Source organism: Rousettus aegyptiacus, unplaced genomic scaffold (genome assembly GCF_014176215.1).
Source record: "Rousettus aegyptiacus isolate mRouAeg1 unplaced genomic scaffold, mRouAeg1.p scaffold_m13_p_3, whole genome shotgun sequence".
Lineage (NCBI taxonomy): Eukaryota > Metazoa > Chordata > Mammalia > Chiroptera > Pteropodidae > Rousettus > Rousettus aegyptiacus.
The window spans coordinates 86,331,233-86,346,985 of NW_023416306.1; the positions used below are offsets into that span (position 1 = coordinate 86,331,233).

At 33.1% G+C, this 15,753-nt stretch overlaps 1 protein-coding gene across 3 annotated transcripts in view; it reads right to left on the reverse strand.

The window, feature by feature from the left end:
- Positions 1-15,753, reverse strand: part of KLHDC1 (kelch domain containing 1) — a 54,809-nt gene that overhangs the window by 17,623 nt on the left and 21,433 nt on the right. For all 3 annotated transcript variants that reach the window (XM_036239577.1, XM_036239576.1, XM_036239578.1), the window contains 4 exons: positions 15,516-15,634; positions 7,722-7,800; positions 6,164-6,247; positions 636-719 (listed from right to left, as the gene is read on the reverse strand). In XM_036239577.1, coding sequence (XP_036095470.1) covers positions 636-719; positions 6,164-6,247; positions 7,722-7,800; positions 15,516-15,634 — 366 coding nt within the window. The remainder of the gene's footprint in view (positions 1-635; positions 720-6,163; positions 6,248-7,721; positions 7,801-15,515; positions 15,635-15,753) is intronic.

Below are 15,753 nucleotides of genomic sequence, written 5' to 3' on the forward strand. Positions count from 1 at the left end.
TTTCAGCGATTGAGAATTACTATATTCTATAAATGGAAATACCACTACTAAAAACAGAATGCTATAAATAGAATGATATCATTTGTTTCCAAAGACTATCGATATACTAGAGTGATGCGAAAATAATAATAAAAGCAAGATACTTTGTGGCAAACTTAGGGGATAAGGTTAGGACTATAATCCACGAATTATGTTGGGCTAAACACTGCAGCTATAAGTGCATCTGGCGAGTATTCTTGGGGCAAATGGAAAATGGGTTAAAATAAGTTCATATTAAAATCAGATTATTGTAGTTAACATCAGAAGTTTATATATGGGGAACAATGTTAACCATTAATAAAATTAACACAGAGCTACCAAATTAATGTGTCAAAGGAAAAAATGAGTTTAAACTAATAATATTTAGATGATAAGAAATTAGATTTTTCTGATAATACACTAAAGGATTCTCATTAAAATATGATTTATAATTATCTATGATTATGTATGGTCTGTTTGGAAATAGAGATAAAAGTTATTAAATGGCATTTTAATCTCTAGATTATCTGAATGTCCCGTTGTTCTATAAAATCAGAGGATGAATTTTTATAAGCAACATCACATGTAAAAAGATTATTTCCATTAAAAATACTAACCAAAACACGTCCGCCAAAGATATAGCCCTTATTTCCAAGAACTGCACATGTATGTGCAGCTCGTGGCTGGGGTGGAACTCCACCCTGCAAACAGAGATAAGAGTACAAAGACTTGAAACATGTAATGATATCACATTCTTATGCTTAGTATGAAAATATTTGACCACTAAATTAACATCATCTATGTAATTCAATTAAAAGGCCTAATGTAAAATTTCAATCTAAATAGTAATAATTATAGGCAAATACCACAGGCATACTTCAATTTATTCCATTGCACTTTATTGTGCTTTGCAGATACTATATTTCTAACGGACTGAAAGTTTTTGGCAATGCTGCGTCAAGCAAGTCTATGAGCTCCATTTTTCCAACAGCATTCGCTCTCTTGTGTCTCTGTCATATTTTGGTAATTCTTGCAATATTTCAAACTTTTTCATTATTATTTTATTTGCTATGATGATCTGTGGCCAGTGACCTTTGATGTTATTACTGTAATTATTTTGGGGGCACCATGAACCTGACCCATGTAAGATGGCAAACTTAATTGATAAATGTGTGTGTTCTGACTGCTCCACTGACTGGCTACTCCCCCATCTTTCTCCCTCTCCTCGTGCCTCCATATTCTCTGAGACATAATAACATTAAAATTATGCCAGTTAATAACCCTAAAATAGCCTCTAAGTGTTCAAGTGAAAGGAAGGGCCATATATCTCTCACTTTAAATAAAAAATTAGATATGATTAAACTTAGTGAGGAAGGCATGTTGAAAGCTAAGATAAGTCAATAGCAGAGATAAGCTGAAAGCTAGGCCTCTTGCACCAAACAGTCAAGATATGAATGCAAAGGAAAAGTTCTTGAAGGAAATTAAAAGTGCTACTCCAGTGAACACACCAATGATAAGAAAGTCAAACATTCTTATTACTGAAATGAAGGAAGTTTTAGTGGTCTGAGCTGAAGATCAATCCAGATTGAACATCCCTTAAATCAAAGGCTAATCCAGAGCAAAGCCCTAACTCTCTTCAGTTCTATGAAGGCTGAGAGAGGTGAAGAAGCTGCAGAAGAAAAGTCTGAAGCAAGCAAAAGTTGGTTAATGAGATTTAAGGAAAGAAGTCATCTCTGTAACATGAAAGTGCAAGGTAAAGCAGCAAGTGCTGATGTAGAAACTGCAGCAAGTTACCTAGATCCAAGATAATTAATGAAGGTGGCTACACCAAACAACAGATTTTCAGTGTCGACAAAACAGCCTTAATTGGAAGAACACACCATCTAAGACTTTCCTAGTTGGAAAGGAGAAATCAATGCCTGCCTTCAAAGAACAGGTTAACTTTCTTATTAGTGGCTAATGCAACTGATGACTTTAAGTTGAAACCAATGCTCATTTACCATTCTGAAAATTCTAGGCCCTTAAGAATTATGCTAAATCTACTCTATCTGCGCTCTGTAAATGGAACAACAAAGCCTGGATGACAGCACATCTGTTTACAACATGGTTTACTGAATATTTTGAGTCCAATTTTATTGCTGAGACCTACTACTCTGAAAAAAAACATCCTTTCGAAATATTACTGCTCATTGACAATGCACCTGGTCAAGCAGGTGCTCTGACGGAGAAGTACAATGAAATTCATGTTTTCATGCCTGCTGACACAACATCTGTTCTGCAGCCCACAGATCAAGGAATAATTTTGACTTTCAAGTCTTATCATTTAAGAAATACATTTCATAAGGCGATAGCTGCCATAAATAGTAATACTTCTGATGGACCTAGGCAAGTAAACTGAAACCTTCTGGAAAAGATTCACCATCCTAGATGCCATTTAGAATATTTGTGATCCATGAGAAGAGATCAAAATGTCAACATTAACAGGAGTTTAGAAGAAGTTGATTCTAACCCTCATAGATGACTTTGAGGGATTCAAGACTTCAGTGGAAGAAGCAACTGGAGATGTGGTGGAAATAGCAAGAGAATCAGAATTAGAAGTGGAGCCTGAAGATGTGACTGAATTGTTGCAATCTCGTTATAAAACTTTAATGGATAAGGAGTTCCTTGTTAAGGATGAACAAAGTGCTTTCTTGACATGAAATCTACTCCTGGTGAAGATGCTATGAAGACTGTTGAAATGACAACAACGGATTTAGAATATGACATAAACTTAGTTGGTAAAGGAGCAGTAGAGTTTGACAGGATTGGCTCCAATTCTGAAAGAAATTCTATTGTGGGCAAAATACTATCAATCAGCATCACATGCTACAGAGAAACAGTTCATGAAAGGAAGAGCCAGTCAATGTAGCAAACCTCACTGTTACCTTCTTTTAAGAAACTGCCACATCCATCTATCCCCAACCTTCAGCAACCACCACCCTGTTTAGTCACCAGCCATCAACAACCAGGTAAGATCCTCCGCCAGCAAAAAGATTACAACTCATTGAAAACTCAAATAATGGTTAGCATTTTTTTAATAATAAACTATTTTTTACTTAAAGTATTAAACACAATGTAATTGCACACTTAATAGAGTATAGCATAGTGTAAAAATAACCTTTATATGCACTGGGAAACAAAAAACTTCATGTGACTCACTTTATTGCAATATTCACTTCATTGCAGTGGTCTGGAACCGAACCTGCAATATCTGTGAGGTGTACCCATATTCTTCAAGAGTGAAATTTATTCACCCTGATCTTTACTTTTTAAAGCATTTTTTAAAATGCCTGACACTATTTAGCAAAATAAGATTTCATATAAATTTTAGCTTAAAATATAAGGATTTAAAAATCAAATTTTAAAAGATTCTCTTTTTTCCCTGTCCCATACAGTTAATATAAGTGAGCAGTACACGGTGTGATGATCTCAGAGAACCTAAAAAATTAAATCTGTCCCACAAAACTCTTGATGCTTAAAAGTCTACAATAAGAACTTCAGTTTTGGCTTAAGCCAAACAGTGTATTTTTATCTCTTACTAAAACCATTCACATTAACTGATAATACTTCTCTATGCTTTCAATAAATATAGCAGATTTTTTCCTACATTGTATCTGAAAGTTTTTCTGACATGACTGTACTTGGAATCCATTCTCTTTATTTTTTAGAGACATTCTAAAGAAAAGAGAGTGTAGTAAGTAGATGAATGAATAATATTTGAAGGAAGAATTTTCGGCATAATTTCCATGTTTTCATGGTGGGTGCCTTGAATACATATTTCATTGCAAGTTCTGAAAAAAACCAAATTTTCAGCTCATTGGCTACTGAATATAGGTATAGGAAATTTAAGCTCTACATCCAATATCATAACTCTCTAGATTTATCAGCCTTACTTGAATAACCACGGAAGTCAGCACAGTAATTTAGATACTACTTAAGTAACAAATAAATGAGAGAGAACCTTTTGAGTTGTGGTTCCCAGCCTATCCAGCAAAACAAAATTTTTATTATTATACTTTACTGATCTGAAAATTTGGAAAAATTCTTCTACTATAAAGGCATTTATTATGAAATAAATATCGAATTTCTTCTTTTTAATTTATCAAACAGATTTAATAGTTAACCAAAGCTTCTGAATAAACTGGGTTCATACAATTTCAAACAAAAACAAAGAAATGGCATTTGTCTTGGTCTGTGTGCTTAACCACATAAATAATGCACAATGCTTATTAGGTTGTTTGAAATACTAAAAACAACACGAAGGTTCCTATTATTACTATATTGCTCTTATAGATGTAAAAATTCCATGTAGGAAAACATGTTCAACCTATTTTACAGATGACACACTAAATGACTTATCTAAAGCACACAGGGCTTTCATGACACAATTAGAATGAAAATCCAGTTTTTTCGACTTTGACACCAATAATTGTTACACTCTAACATATTGCCTTGTTTTTTGATACAGATATTTGGAAATAATGAATTTAAGAATGTCTCTAAAAAATAAAGAGAATGGATTCCAAATATAACCATGTTAGAAAAACTTTCAGATACAATGTAAACAATGTAAGAATTTGTTTGACGATATTATCAGGAAAACTGGAGTGAATATATTGTTAAGCTTAACTAAAATCAGGTCAGTCATCTGCAGATGCCATATGCAGAAGTCATGTGCTTCTGCTGGAGCAGAAGGAAGGGAGGGATACAAATCAAGGTAAGGAGAGAGAAAGAGAAAGACCTGAAGTCTAAAAAACTGATTATAGGCTACCTCAGCTGCCTTATCTGCAGGTGCACATTCTAAAAATAAGCCTTTGGTAGTTCCAGACCCTTATTTAAGGAAATAGAGGGTTAAGAAAGAAACCTAGAATTAGTTTCAGTAGAGCCAGTTCCAATAATAACTCTCTACCTGCTTGCTGACATGAAATTATTTTAACAGCAATAAAATGCTTTTATTTCATTAATAATAAAAGACACAAATCTTAAAATTCAATGCTGACTGAAGAAAAATTCAGTCAACAAGTATAAATGACTGATAACTGATCAGTTCCAAAATTAGAAATGGAATGAAGAGAATAGAAGAGCACTGGAAATCTGAAATTCATTGCCTGGAAAAGAGGATATTGAGAAGGATTAAACCTCATACCACTTACTATTTTGCATAGACCCTCCTATTACTTCCATCAGCAGAAGTTGGACTGCAAAGAATTTTGGTCATGTATGCATATTAGTGGAAAATTTTGTTTTTGCCTTTTGAACCATGAACATCATTCATTATGCCATCCCCAGAATTTCATTCTGCACAGTTCTGGTGAGTTTAACAATCAATACCCTGCTGCCCCAGCAGTGGGCCTGGCCACTCATTCCCTTGGAAATGAAGACTGATGTAAAGAGTGGAAACATGCCCAGGAAGAGCCAGGGGCCTTTCCTAGGGCAAATATACTGACACTGAGAGAATATAGCACCAGTAGAAAGAACTGCTTATGTAGCCAGGGCCGTATTCCTCCTAAGTGAGCCAGCCAGTATGCAGTAGACAGAATGAAGCTAGTGCACAGAGAAATAGGAGAAGCCAACAAAGAGAGATGGAAAGTATTGTGATGATGTTGAATAAGTTGCTCCAATTCCTGAGGTTCTGGTCCCTACAGCTCTTCCTTCCACTATGTGAGCGCTTCCAAAATATACTTTCCAGTTATGCTTAAGTGAATTTAAATTTGTTTGCTCACTAGCACATTAAAGAGTATTAATAATATATTTTCATCATGCTACAATTGCACATAGCTCTGGTTTCAAGGGTTTACAAAACATGGGCTTTTTAAAATCATGGACTTTGTTATAAAAAGACTTTGCAGAAGAGCCTTCATTAAATCAGGGCATCACACTTGTGAGTAATGAAATAGTACCTCTTTACAAGATTTTTCTAGAAAATTTAGCTAACCTAGAGAAAAATATGTAATTTAAAAAATAGTATTAGTGACTACCCATGAGAAGCCTTTTGTATGTGATTTTAAACTCAATTATTAAAATCCAAATAACTTAGTAAAAAATATATTCTAAAAGTTTCAAAGAATATATAAATGGAAAAGTAAGTTTTTTTTACAATACTTACTTTAATTTCTGGTTGAAACCAACTCTGTGTTTTTGTGTCAAATACATGAACATCATTATGCCATCCCCAGAATATCTGCTCTTCCTAAAATGGAAATTTTAAAAATATTTAAAAGATTTCATAACTTTCAGGAGATTGTTATAGTTTCATTGTGTATTTACTGGTAAATTAATAGACACCTTTGTAAAAATAGAGTCACGTGTTACATTAGTCATAAAGCTAATGCACAAGTCAGTGGCTCACAAGGTGCGGTCCCTGGACCAACATCAGCATCACCTCGTGGCAACTTTTCTTCTCATAGCACTGCTTGCAGTGTACCATAATTTTACTTATTAACAACCTTCCAATTCCTTCAAAAGACTGTCTCTTTTAAAATTGCAGAAGACATAATATTTATATTTGAAATCTGTTTTTTTAAAGTACATTCTCAGATTCCCTAATCTTTGCTATTAAAAACTTTAGGGAAACGTTTTCCCAAAAGTTCCAATTACTTCTACCTAAACAAGTAATTTGTTCTTATAGGTTATATTTCTGCTCACTCTTTTTGTCTTCTAAGAGACCAAACTGTCGGGAAGACAAAGATTTAGCAGTTATATTGTATTTTGCATCTTCCAGATTGCTGAAGTCCTCCTCTATTGCTATTCTAGCTTGCCTCTGTTCCAGTTTTATATTTTATATCAGAAACACATCATTCTTTTTGTCAAATAAACTTAATAGTCTTGTCAAATAAACTAAACAATATACTTAGTTTAGAATCTAAGCAAAAAAATCCACTGTACACCAAAAACTTCAGAACATCCTCATTAGCCTAACTGTACTAGGGGAGAAAAAAAGTGAGAGTGGTCACTGATGATTAAAAATAGATTATAAACATAGGAAGTTATATTTCTGAAAATTATTATTAATATTGTAAATAGCAAAGCTTTAAAAATATTTCCTTTGAAAAACTAAAAAACCATGCAATTACATGGAGAATTTAAAAAATACCCATATACAAAAAGATATACACAAAATGTACTATACATTAATAATGCACAATAATAATGTATGGTAATAGAAGGTAAAACTAAAGAGCTTGGTGGTGGGATCGATGGTTTTTAAAGTTCTCTTTCAAAAATTTACATTTTTATAAGTCATGACTTCTTTAATAATAGTTTATTCTTGAACCAGTAAGGATAAGTAGGAAAGGTAATATCACCACCAATTTACCCTTGTGTAAGCCTGTTTGAGCTATGACAGGTTCTAGTGGACGTATCTAAAAGCAGGTATATGTCAGCAATAGCCCTCTGGTTACCTATGAAAGAAGTTTTTCCAAGTTATATTAAAGTCTCCACTTGTCTAATAGAAGCAGGTATAAGTGATTAATGATGTAAGAAAAGAAATTACTCTGCCAGTAGCCTACTCCAATTGAATCTAAGACCAAAAGAGAGAAAACACATTTTTTTTTCATAGCATTAATTATGGTAAATTAAACTGAGAATTATTGGGTTCATTATTTCTAAAGAATTCAAGGTAATATTCAATTAAAGGAAAATGTAAGCAGTGATTACTCTCTTACCCAAGATGCATCATGAACATCAAAACAGTCTTGGAGTTCATTGTGTCTCCTACACCCATAGCCACCGAAATATATTAATCTGAAAAACAAATACAAAAGGACACACTTTATAAGTTTTACTTCCAATCTGTTCATAGAAAGTTGAAAAAGATCAACTTTCTCACCCTAACAACCTAAACAAGCCAGATACAGCCATGTGCTGCATAAAGACTTTTCAATCAAAGACAGACCACATACATGACAGTGGTTCCATAACATTATAATAGAACTGAAAAATTCCTATAGTCTAGTGAGACTGTAGTTGTCATATGTTGTAGTACAACATATTACTCACGTTTATAGTGATGCTGGTATAGACAAACCTATTACACTGCCAGTTGAACAAAAGTACAGCACATACAATTATGTACAGTACATAATACTTGATAATGACCATAAATGACTGTTACTGGTTTATGTATTTACTATACTATACATTTTATCATGAGAGTACTTTCTACTTATTAAAAAAAGTAGCATGCTGGAAAACAGTACGCTGTAAAACAGTATGCTGTTACTCAAGCAGCAGCCTCATGTCATGTGTTTACCTCATCTCTTGATTGCATCATTTTTTTCTTCTCTTGTGCTTGATTTAATCTCATGTTGTTTTGTACAGTTACAGGCAGTACAGGCTGGTAGCCTAGGAGCAACAGGCTATACCATATAGGCTAGGTGTTAGTAAGGTATAACACTAGGTTAGTCTAAGTACACTCTATGATGTTTGCATAACGATGAAACAGCTTAATGACACATTTCTCAGAATGTATTCCCATCATTAAGCGATGTAAGACTAAACCACAAAACCATAGTTTTTAAAAAATCCAAGTTCTAAGAAAACAAATAGACCTAAATGAATTAATTCCAGAAAGTAATGAGCTCTCAATAAGAGAGAAAAAACTCATGGCTGCTTTCACCTCTGATGTAATAGCCAGAGGAGGAAGAATCGAGAATGTATATGGTTTGTAACAAAACCACCCCAAATTTTAACAGCCACATGTAGGCTGGCATGGCATATTACAATCCTAAGAATATCGGGCATGCTCAACAGGCAAATTTAGGAACCAACTCAACAACCCTTTCACTTAGGCTTCAGAGAGAGCCCAGGGTTAGTCATCAACAGCTGGAAGCAGAGGAAAGCTGAGCATACCTTTCTGAAGCAATATGAGCTTTCGGCTACTAAAATTTGGGATTTGGACAGATCTGAAAGAAACCTTAGTAGCATGCGAGGCCATTATAGTATATAGGGCAGCTGCCCTCAAAAGTCTGAAGGACGAGGTGCAAGACTGAAAGAGATCTCTCAAAGTACAGAAAACATAAGGTGGGATTGGGAAGCAAAGAGAACTCCTTACCAACCCAAAGACCTACCAGGTAGGCTATAAAACAGGGAGAGATCTCCCACAGTTCTGGAGGTGGGAACTCAGCTGTAAAGCTCAGATGAAAACCTCTAGATAATCTCTAGTGCTTAAAAATGGGCCCTAGCAAACGTCTTAGTCCTGCCTCAAAACATTTGAAGCTAATGGTAAAATTCAATCCAACTAAAGCTACAACAAAGCACCAAAATAGGTCAAGTACATATTATACAGACTCGGCTCCCACTCTAGCCGCCTGAAAAAAGAAAGTCCACATCTTTTTCTGGAGATAAATATTATTTATTTCAGCATTTACTATTCTTTCATAGATAATGTCTGGTATATGATGAAACAATTTAAAGATAGATGAAAAAACAAAAAAGGTGACCCATGGTCAAGAGAGGAAAGAGTCAATATAAGCTGACCCCAAAGTGGCCCAGATATTGGAATCAGTCATGGCCTTTAAAATACCTATGATAACAAGGCTAACAGACCTAGTTTGTAAAAAGTGAACAACATGCAGGAAGAACTCAGTCAATCCTCCTGTCTAGGGCAGCTACTGTTAACAGTTTCTTGTATACACAAAGGCCAAAATATTTTATAGGGCTGGGGTCAATGAAGTTCTGGAAAAACAAAAGTAGAAAAGCCTAATGGCTCACAGAAACATATTTTATTGCTCCTTATTGTTCACAGAGATATTCTCTTTATGCAGCCCTACCCAAAGCTCAGAGATATAGTTCAGTTCTGTTTTAAGCTCCAGTCCTTATAATGCTACTTCCAAACTGATATGGCAAAAAAAAAAAAAAAAAAAAATTAAGGCCTAACCAAAAACAAATTGATAGTTATCCATTACTCCTCCTTAAAAAATCAGTATATGTCTGCAAATAGAATTCAACAGTATGTTGAAATATCTGTTACTACCAAGTAAGATTTACATCTGAAATATAAATATATAAAAAATACAAATACAAATATACACAAATTAGAAAATATATCACAAGAGTATTTAAATTTGGGGGAAAATCTGATCACCTTAGAAGAGAGGAAAAAGTAATTAATAAAAAAAAATGATATTCCTTGCTCATAAACATCCATGTTTAAAAATGTAGGAATAGAATAACATGGCTTCCTCAAATATACACATGCAAAATAAGTGTATATTAACATGATATTTCTAATCACTTTGAAAAAGTTAACAATTTAATAAATAATGATAAAACAATTAATAATTGAACTGGAGAATATTTATAGTTAAAATATTTATACATATACATTTCTGTATATGTATAAATATGTTTCAAAGGAAGTAAAAAAATGTAGCGTAAAAAAATCAAAACTTCTGACTTTGAGACAATGTGATTACAAAAACAAAATTTAAATTTAAACAAAATTAAACAAATCTTAAAAATAAAAAGTAAAATAAAAAAAGAATCTATGTGTCAAACTGGCAGCATAATTACACTAATGAGAACTTTCTAAAGTGACTATAAAACACGAGATATGACTGTACATTTCTAATGGTATAGAACATAAAAATAAAAGAACTTTAAGAAAATAGAAATTTTTTAGTAATCATATTTTTTATGATATTATTGGTATTGTGTGAATTACAGAATAAAGCTAATGAATAATCATGTTAATGACACTGAGAACCAGGATTTTCAAAACAGGAGAAAGGATATACTATCATTTCAAGTCAGTGAAGTTGGGTTAGAAACTTACTAGTTCTGATTGTGAAATGAAGTATCTATATGAATGCATTTTGTGTTTTATCTTTAAAACTTTTTTATCTCCTGTCTCCGGCTGCTGAAAAAGTATAGAAATAATAACTCAGCCATGCACCGAGACTGAAATTTCTAAATACCACTTGCCATTAAACAGAATCAGAATTCCTTGGAAAAATGTCTAATTACTGGTCTAGGATAGAAAATATCTAAGATGAGCCTGGAACACCTCGTCACATTGAAAAGCGTACAAATTATGAAACTGGTAGGGTCTTGTCAAAAGGATTTAGGAGCCACCTAAAAGAGATAATCTGAGTTTCATAGATTAAAACAAGTAAAATATTTTGAATTCATGATTTCATGACAATTTAAAACTTACTGATCGCTTTAGAGGATGCTAGAGAAATGAATATTTGTTGAATACTGATAAACAAAGGGAAAGAATTAACCCTTTGTATCCCTTTGTGCATAAGTGGATCTAGGCAATAATCATCAATGTTTACTAACAAAGAGAGACAATCAGATATCATGTGCTCACTAATGGAAATACTTACCTATGAATAGTTTTGCCCTCCCTCCAAAACTACCAACCAACAAAAAAAAAATAGGAATCTGATCTGAGCTCCTACAGCTAAAGTTCCAACTTACAGAAAACCCAAGGTATAGATGAACATGTTAAAAGATACCACAGGGATATAATCAACATAGTGCAGACTGTTGGAAACCCTATAGTCAAATGACCCTGTTTCTTCATCTAATAAATTTCAAAACCAAAACAATAACAAAAATCAAAACGGAATCTTTAGAATAAAAGTACCTTAAGAGACATATGTAGAAACAAAGTGTTTCTACAAATGTATGAGACAAATAGGGAAATCTGAATACTAAGTATTAAATGCTACATATTTTAAAGCAAAAAAAAAAAAGTCAATGAAAGAAAACTTTAAAGCAAATATAAGAACTCTGACAACAGAGTTGATTACCAGAAAATATAAAGAGGTGAAAAAGAATTGGTAGAAGTTAGAAAGGAAATAGAAGGGGGAAAAACCCATTTCAGAAATGAAAATCAAGTTACAAAGAGAAATGAGGACATAGAGGATAGAAATAAGAAAAGCCATCTAAAAAATTAAAAAGAATTTGTGAAAAAATGATAAACGGGTAGAGGACAGCTTAAATATTCATATCTGAAGTTGGAACAAAAGATTAAGAAACATAATTAACAAAAATGTGTTGAATGAAAGGGAGGGGTAGAGGGAAGAAGAGGGTACAATCTCATTTTATTGATACTTAGAACAACCAGAGACATTGCTTTTAAAAAAAGAAAAGCTAAAGTCAATATATTAAAGTATAAATACAAGCACTAGAACTACTGAAGGTCCTACACAATTCAATAAGGCCCCCAAAAAGTATAAAGATTCGAAGGAAAGAAAAAAATGACATTATTCACAGGTATTCTAATTATGTAGAAAATCCAAAAAAATCTATTGCTAAATTATTAGAACAAATAAAAGAATATATAGTAAAGGTGCTGAATACAAGCTCAATATACACAAAATCGATTCTGTTTCTATATACTAGCTAGGAACAGAAAATGAACACATCTAAAAGATGTCATTTAAAAGAGCATCAAGAAGAATCAAATATCTAGGAAAAAATCTTATGAAATGTGTATATGACTTTTCCACGGACACTGTAAAACATTATTAAAAGAAAGGGAAAAGGGTCTAAATAAATAGAAGGATATAAAAGATACAGTCTCACTACTGTAAATACATCAGTTCTCAACTTGAACTCTAGATTCAAAGCAATTCCAGTTAAAATTCTAGTAGGCTTTGTGGAAATTAACAAACTAAAATTCAAAGTTTGTATGGAAATGCAAAGTGCTTAGAAGAGCCAAGACATATTTACAGTAGAAGAACAAATTCAGAACAAATACAATAACTTTACTGACGCTCTAGGCTTATTATAAAAGTATAGAAGTTAAGACAATATAGTACTGGTGCAAAGACAGACAAATTATTCAACAGGATAGCAAACAGACTTCAGAAACAGACTCTTCCATATATGGACACTTAATTTGTGGCAAAAGTGGCACTTCAGAGCAATAGAAAAAGTATGATCTTTGCAATCAATACTGTTGGATCAACTGGTTATCCAGTTGGTTATCCAAATGGAAAAATGAAAGGTGACTATTACCTCATATCACACACAAAAACCAATTCCAGGTGGATTGCGTATTAGAATGTGAAAAATAAAATAATAATAAAGCTTTTAAAAGATAACTTAGAGGAATATCTTCATGACTTTGGGGAATGAAAAGATTCTAGGATACAAAAGCATTAAGTGTAAGGAAAAGATTAATTAATTATTAGACTATATTAAAATCAGATTACACCAATAAGAGAATGAAGAGATATATACCCAACAGAAATGTTTGTTATGTACCAAAATACATAGAAGAATGTTCATATTCTATTATTCCAAAGAGTCAAAAATGGAAATGACCCAAATGTCTGTCAACCGTAGAATGAGTAAATACACTGTAGTATTTTATTTCATAGACTAACATACAGGAAATAAAACAAACTATAGGTAGACACAATATCATGGGTGAATCTCAAAAATGTAATTTGAGTAAAAGAATAAATTCTATGGGATTCCATATATAATACAAAAAATAAAAAAAGAATAAATAATTTAGGGTGCTAGAATCAGGATAATGGTTTTCTTTAGAAAAGAGTCTGAGGATATTGGTTAGAAATGAATATAACGAGGGTTTCTGGAGTGTCAATAATGTTTTTTTCTTTATTTGGGTGATTGTTACATAAGTGTGTTCGCTTTGTGATCATTATTGAAGATGTACACTTATCATTCATACTAGTCCTATAAAAATGTTTTAAAAAGCTTCAATATCTTAATGCATGTACTGGTGCATTAAGAGAAAGTCAATTAAATAGAATAAAACCCAGAAATAAATCCAAATACCAATGAAAATTTAGTAAATACATGATAAAGGTAGCATCTGAAATAACTGAGTTTGACGGGTAGTCATCCAAAAAAAGATAAACCTGGATCCATATCTCATACCATTCACAGGATAAGTCCCAAATGAATCAATGACCTAAATGTAAATATTAAATGACAAAGGTAGAAGAAGATGGGGGAGAAATTAGGTCATGAGCTTGAAGTAGAGAAAGCCTTTGCAATCAAACTCAAAATCAAGTGGCACAAAATAAATTTTTGATAAATTTATCTAAATAAGTTTTAAAAAGCTGTTTGATGCATACAGAATACACTTTAAGCAAAGTCTGTGGGTAATGCAAACAGCAACTTATATAGAGGGAAAACTGAGTTGAATTGCGCCCTCCCAAAATTCATGTGTTGATGTCCTGATCCCCAGGATCTCAGAATGTGACCTTGTTTGAAAATAGGGTCTTTACAGAGGCAATTAAGTTAAAATGAGACCCCTAGGGTAGGCCCTGGGGACAGATGAGCACACACAGAGAGAATGCTATGTGAAGTTGAAAGCAGAGATCAGAGCAATGCTTCTACATGCCAAGGAATGCTAAAGATTGCTACAAATCTCCAGAAGTTATGGGAGAGGCATGGAATAGTTTCTTCCTCAAAACTCAGGAGCAATCAACCCTGCTGAAACCTTGATCTCAGACTTCTAGCCTCCAGAACTGTGAAACAATACATTTCTCTCGTTTAGGCCACCCAGTTTATGAGATTTGTTACAGCAGCCCTAGTTACCTTACCTTTTGATCCAGCCATCTAATTCTGGAATTTTATCCAACAGATAGATCTGCAATTACATGTGCGCGCACACACACACACACACACACACACACGCAAGCATAATTTGCAATAGTTTCAGCAAAAGAACTGAAACGATCTAAGGGTACAGGTTAAATGAACAATGGTATATTCATAGAGGAGAATATTATGCAGCTATAAAAAAAAACAAGAACAAGCTTTCTAACTAGGGATACAGAAAGATGTACAATCTCCATGGTATACTGCTAACTAAAAGAAGTGGCAGGGTGCTGAACAATGTACAGAGTATGTTAATATTTGTGTAAGGAGGAGAAGGAAAAGAAAATTACACACATACATATATACATACATTTGTACATATCTGCTTCTATTTGCATAACATAACACTAATGGCAGTGGTTTCCAAACTTGTCTACATCTTGGAATCATCTGAGAAACTTCAAAAACTCATACCCCCAGAAACTATAATTAGTCTGGGTATCACCTGGGCTTTGGAATTTTTAAAAGAACCCCAGGTGATTCCAATGGCAGACAAGTTTGGGAACCACTGCTGTAAGAAAACAAAAGTTAGAAGTAGCTATTTGTGCTTGGGGAAGCAGGGACAGAAATGAAAGACAAAGCTTTCATTGTAATTTTTTTTAATATGGTTTTAATTTTGAACCATATGATTGTATTAGCTATTCAGAAAATTAAATACAATAATTTTTTTAAAAAATAGTTGCTTCCACGTGTTTATTTTTATGACTTAGCTCTTATCCAGGGTTTAGAATGGCAGTTACCATCAGCATCAAAACAAGTTCGTTATGATATATCAAAAAAATTTAGAGTCTCGTTTTCTCTATTTTGGCCACAAGCTATACTCCTTACTTAAGTCTAAGTTAATGAGATGATTTTGCTGTTATTACCTGTCTTTATATACCCAGCAAGAAAGTTTATCACGTGGTGTGGGTGGTTTTCCTTCAAAGTTGGTGATTTTTTCCCAAATGTAGTTTCCATCTCTTGTTCGCAAATTAACAAAATAAAGCTTTTAAAAGAGGAAAACACCATTAACAGAGAGGACATTTGAAAATTAAATTTATACCTGAGGGATATGTGATACTAAAATTAATAATACTACTTTTTATTTTCTAAAAGGTAAAAATT